Source organism: Grammomys surdaster, unplaced genomic scaffold (assembly GCF_004785775.1).
Source record: "Grammomys surdaster isolate TR1022 unplaced genomic scaffold, NIH_TR_1.0 125769, whole genome shotgun sequence".
Taxonomy (NCBI): Eukaryota; Metazoa; Chordata; class Mammalia; order Rodentia; family Muridae; genus Grammomys; species Grammomys surdaster.
In genome coordinates, this window is record NW_021620600.1 from 1,524,450 (window position 1) to 1,530,449 (window position 6,000).

General features: G+C 47.7%; 1 protein-coding gene across 1 annotated transcript in view; it reads left to right on the forward strand.

Annotated features, from left to right (window-relative positions):
• The window catches only part of LOC114640031 (nodal modulator 1), a 50,768-nt gene extending 49,256 nt beyond the window's left edge, over nucleotides 1–1,512 (forward strand). The window contains exons 30-31 of the mRNA XM_028788914.1: nucleotides 544–636; nucleotides 909–1,512. Coding sequence (XP_028644747.1) covers nucleotides 544–636; nucleotides 909–1,040 — 225 coding nt within the window. The 3' untranslated portion in view covers nucleotides 1,041–1,512. The remainder of the gene's footprint in view (nucleotides 1–543; nucleotides 637–908) is intronic.
• Nucleotides 1,513–6,000: the final 4,488 nt, after the last annotated feature.

A 6,000-nucleotide genomic window follows, 5' to 3' on the forward strand; every position in this document is an offset into this window, starting at 1 on the left:
GGGAAGACCATGTTCATAACCATAGCAGCGCAGTGTATCCAGCTCGGTCCCAGGTGGTGAACACGCAGCTAGCTGCAGGGTTCTCTGGCATGCGAGCTTTTGAGTGTTTGTCAGTCTGTCTTTGGAACTGACAGGGGAGTTGCTGAATCAAGGATGTGCAGAGCCAGGGATGGAGCTCTGGTGGTAGATCCCCAGTTACATCAGCCAGGCATGGTGGCACTTATCTTTACTCACAGCACTCAGGAGGTAGGGACACAAGGGTTACAGGTTCAAGGTCATCCTCAGCGAGAGCGAGTTTATTTGTGATCGTAAGGGAGAGTTCTTGGCCACTGGAGTCTCCTTGTACCTGAGTTCTGGATCTGAGTCTTAAGGGTTTGGAGGACTCAGGTGATTCACACCCGCACCCTAGTTAGTTTCTTTTTGTATATCAAAGGATTCTGGGTAACCTTGGGGGCCAGCGTGGGTGACTGAGTGGGTTGAAGCTCTGGAAGACAGTGGTCGATGAGTGAGGACTTAGAAGAAGTCATGGCTGTCTTGTTGCAGAGGAAGCTACCCGAGCAAGACATTGCGCAAGGGTCCTATATTGCCCTGCCCCTGACGCTGCTGCTCCTGTTGGCAGGCTACAACCATGACAAGGTAGGGAAGCCAAGGTCTCCTGGGAAGGCGGGGGTCAGGGTGTCCGGTGTCACAGAAGTTGTAGAAGGTTAAGGTTGGAGGGGACCAGGCAGCTTCCTACAGCTTCCAGGGTGTTAACTCTAGCGATGTCATTTCTAATCCTTAGGGAGGTGTTGCCTGTAGAGAGTTACAGCCTCCATGTAACACCTCCCTGCTAGCCTTCTGCAGGCACTGGGGTTTCCATAAGGAGACGCACAGCGCCTTCCAGGTGCTCATGGTCTCTCTCGTTCTAGATCATTCCTTTGCTGCTGCAGCTGACGAGTCGTCTTCAGGGAGTCAGAGCCCTTGGCCAGGTGGCCTCTGACAGCAGCAGCCCAGAAGACATGAAGAGACAAACCAAGAAACAGAAGACAAGGCGCACGTGAGGAGGAAGGAGGCCCCATTTCCTGCGGGTGACACAGCCAGGGCTGCCACCTGCCTGGGGACAAAGGCACATGTTCACTTACTTCAGGCAGGCCCTGGGCCCTGTGACCCCTGTGTTGGTGTCCTGCCTGTCTGTCCTCTCCTGTGTAGCCCTGTGGTGCAATGCGACGAATGGACCCTCCTGTCACCCTGCTGAACACAATTTATTTTCTGAGTTGAAGATAATTTATTATTATTATTTTTGTCAGAGAAGTATTTAAGCTGAGCTGATGGCGTGAGAACATAATTCTAATCTTCCACATTCGTTTTCAAGAAGAGTCCAGTAAACGTGGAATTTGTCTGCCATGCCTTCTGGACTTTCCCCAAACTACCCTCTGCTCTTGGCCTGTGCTGGAGGCTGTGGCACCATCTGTCCGTACCAGAAGGGTCCGTCAAGAGCTGGATGAATAAAGTCAAACACTCGTTTGAGTCCTAGCTTCTCTCAGATAGTTTTTCAGGGGCTTGGCGAAGTGCAGGGTGCATACAGAGCGGATGGGCATTCAGCCTCAGTGCCAGAGGCTGTGGGAACTGGCACAGCTGACCTGTGGCTAAGCTCAGCTTACTGTGGTCCCTGGGATGTATGTTCTATATCCTAGAGAAGCCAGAAGGTTTTTTGTTGCCCTGGGCTTTAAAAGTATTTCACTTCTTGGGGAGGGGTGTCTGTCTGTCTGTCTGTCTGTATCAACTGGCCACTTGACACTGATCATCATGTGGGTTTGCTTGCTGCACAGGGATGGTGAGCCTCTGGAACAGATGAGACATAATCCCCATACGGTGTGTGGATATGGATATCCATTCTAACTCTTCAAGTGACCCCACAATGAACATCCCCCTTAAATATGTTAATGGAGCTTGTGAGAGGCAACAAAATGTCAGTGGGCTCTGTCCCACAGCAAAGGTGGCCGTGTGGCAGCATCACTGTGTTGCTCAAGGGTCAGCCTGGGTGATGGCTCAACCTCTTTCTCAGGGCATTTGAAAGGGCTGGTTGTCCTGTTCTGGCCAGGTTCCTGCCTTTGCTCCATGGGTCAGAGCACTGGAGCCTGTGGGGAGTAAACTTTCTGTCTGGTGGATTGTGAATGACGCAAAGGTTCTACCATTCATGAGACACTGAACTGTCCAGAGAGTTAGGCTCTTGGAGGGCCGGGGAATGCAGCTCAGCTGGTAGTGGGTGTGCTTGCTTAGCAATTTTACAAGGCTTAGTTTTACCTCTATCGATGCCCAAAGTGGGTGTACACCTTGTAATCCAGTACTTGGCAGGTGGAGGCAGGAGGATAAGAAATTCAGGGCCATCCTCAGCTACATAATGAGTTTAAGGCCAGCTTGGGCTACGTGAGAAAATGCCACAAAAACAAGCCTAATGCCTGAACAAGGAACGCTTCCAGCTAGAGCCCTTCAAAGCCTAGCTGCATTCTTTCCTCCTGGTCTTTCCTGTCACATGAGTGAGCATCCAAAGCTAGGAAGAAGCCGGTCCCTACAGGCCAGAGTAGCCTGAGAGGAGTTGGTCAGGCTCAGGGGACAAGGCTACTTTGTCACTGTGATGGTTAGTGTTGATTGTCAGTTTGATAGGATTTAGAATTATCATGGAAACAAATCTTTGGCACATCTGTGAGGGTTTTCTAGACTAGGTTGTCCAAGTGGGGAGAGGAACCTTAAATGTGGGCGGTCCCAGCCCGTGGTTCAGGATTGGAGAGCTTGGTCTGAGCAGAGTCCATCCCTCTGCCTCCTTACTGGGAATATGACGGGACCAGCTGCCACATCCTCCTGCTATGCCTTTTCTCCTTGGGGCTGTATATCCTGTGGAATACTGAGCTTAAACACATACCTTTATCAAGTGTTTTCTATTGTTTGTTTTTGATAAGATAGAAACATTGGATATTTGTAGCCTCTTGGCTGCAGTGGGTACTGGAGGCAGACCAGGTTCAGAAGAAGTCTCCTAGAATCCACACTGCCCTGGATAGTCTCCGCTTCTGTATTAGGCCTCTGGAGTGACAGAACTTGTGGAATGTTTCTATATATTAAGGGAATTTATTGTAATGAATTGTAGTAAATCCAACTAATCCAACAATGGGCAGCTGTGAATGGGAAGTCCAAAAATCTAGTAGTTGCTCAGTCCCACGAGGCTAGTTGTTTCAGCTGGTCTTCTGTATGAGCTGGAATCCTGAAGAAGTAGGTTCCAACAGATGTGCTGGCAAGTAAGTGCAAGCAGGTAAAGAAGAGTGAGACTTCCTTCTTCCAATGTCTTTATGTAGGCTTTCAGCAGAAGATGTGGCCCAGATTAAAGGTGTGTACCACCATGCCTGGATTTGGAACTTGCTCTGTCCCAGGCTGGCCTTGAATCAGAGATCTGCTTGCCTCAGTCTCCTGGGATTAAAGGGGTGTACTACCTTGCCTGGGCCACTGTGGCCACTATACCTCAAGAGCTCCATGTCAAGATCCGGATCAGAAACCCGAGTCTTCCAGCCTCAAGATCTGGATCACAGCTATGCCCTCCATTTCTGGATTGTAGTTCTAGAAATGTGGATCCCAGATGTAGCCAAGCTGACAACCAGGAATAGCCATCACAACATCCAAGGATGTGCATGGCCACTGTGACCAGTAGAATGATAGAGAGGTGAGGATAGCTATTTCTTAGGCCAGACCATAAAGACATTGTACTTTACTTACATAAGTAAGGAGTTATACTGGGGACGCTGGATATTTAGTGTGAACACATTCAGGGCATCCCAAGGAAAGTAAGAGCCTGCCAGGGATGCCATCTGGTCTGAGAAATGTTCTCAGTCTGGGCACAGTTCACTGCCATGTCTGTTGCTCTGTAGCTTTTTTGTTCATTCCAGTCTGACTTGTGTCAGTGCTGTGGGTGGGGCCTTCTCTTAGGAACAACTGGGTCAGTGGTGGTCAGCCTGGTCTCTGGACCTTGTTCTGTCCTAAGATGTGAAGGATATTTTAGTCATCTCGACTGGCTCATCAGAAGCCTGACTAGTGGAAAGGTATCCTCTGCCAGGGTTTGCTCAGGCCAGACCACTGCTACCCAGGTATAGAGGAATTTTAATCCAGCAACAAGGCTACTCTATCAAGGAATCACATCCAAAGACATCATGTGATCTGGCTGGAATGCAGACATGACAAATACCTCTAATTCCTCTGGCTGGAATACAGACACACCCTTAGTATGTACATTTAAGGTAAAATTAATTTGTAGAGGAAAGCAGCCATGTTTGAAAGTGATGTCTAGCTGGGCAGTGGTGTCACATGCCTTTAATCCTACCACTTGGGAGGCAGAGGCAGGTGGATTTCTGAGTTCGAGGCCAGCCTGTTCTACAGAGTGAGTTCCAGGACAACCAGGGCTACACAGAGAAACCCTGTCTCGAACCCCCCCCCCAAAAAAAAAGTGATGTCTAATTGAGGAGCAGACAAAGTGATGAATCAGAGAAAGATTTCACAGAATGAGTCATCATACACCCAACTCTCGGGAAATAGGCACAGGAAAGAGAAGTCTTTAAGAGCAGCACAGAGAGTCAGTTGGGCATCAGTGAAGTGAGTGCAGTTCAGTGGAGTTGAGTTTGTGAGTTCATGCAGCTCAGTGCAGGTCAGCAGAGGCAGTTGAAGCCAGAGAATAAGAAGGAGCCAGAAAATTAGAACAAATAGCTAGAGTTAGTTTGAGGCCAAACAGAGCAATTCAGTGAGAAGCTAATAGAAGTCTGATTGAACCAGTCAGCTTGGAATGGAGTTTGAGCCAGAGCAGCTGAGTTGAACCAGCCAGCCAGAGTTCAGAAAGAACTAGAAAGGGTGAGTGTATTTGCCAAGGACCAGCTTGGCATCCAGGTAAACTGGGGAAGACAGCAAGGTGTGACATCTACTGGGGCCAAAAGCTGATAATGTTTGGCTATTTAACTTTCACTTGCTATGTTGGGACCAAAAGTTGATGGCTTTTGGCAATTAACTCCTGCGGATACCAGCAAAGGATTAAGAAAAGAAACTTAGTTACACTGGGCGGTGGTGGTGCAAGCCTTTATTCCAGTACTTGAGAGGCAGAGGCAGGTGGATTTCTGAGTTCGAGAGTTCGAGGCTAGCCTGGTCTACAGAGTGAGTTCCAGGACAGCCAGGGCTACATAGAGAAACTCTGTCTTGAAAAAACCAAAAAACCAAACAAACAAAAAAGAAACTTAGTTACTTGGGCTCTTTACTCTGTCTCAGGGACCTCTCTTGGCCAGGCAATAGGTTCAGAGTTCATTAACTCCTTGCGAGCTAGAGAGAAACGAAAAACAGAGTAAGTCAGGCAGATAGACAAACACACACACACTGGATGAAGCAGGAAAGGGCTACCCCACCACTTTATTGTTCTTAAGTTTTGTACCTTCTCAGGATACTTGAGTACATGACTTTCTTAAGCACCTTTACATTCTACAAATTATATTAAGTTTGAGGTAGTAGTTCATGTCACAGACTGATAAGGCTTAAGGAGTTACAGCAGAATTGTTTATATGTCTTTCCCCTAAGACTGGTACCTGACTAACATTATCTTCTAGCTACACAAGTTCATTATATATTTAAATCAATAGTTTTTATGTCACAAGTTAGCATGGTTTTGTCAAGAGACAAATTGTATGCCTTGTGTCTTATTACTTTGAAGACTTGTATAGATAAACTAGCCTATTATTTATTTTCTGTCCTTGTACCTACAATAAATTGCTCATTCCCAGTTTATGTCCTTTATTTACCAGATAGTGGCCTCATTCCTAACCCAGAAGAAATGTGGATTGCTGTCTATATGCAGGTGAGGGCAGGGACCAGGTAAGATGAGAGCCTGTGATTGGGCAGTGGAAAAGGAAGGCTGAGAATTTTAGAGACGGGGACAGAGAGACAGAGAGGGAGAAGAAGGAGAGGAAGAGGAGCCAGAACCACACAGTCCTGGGAGCCATAAGT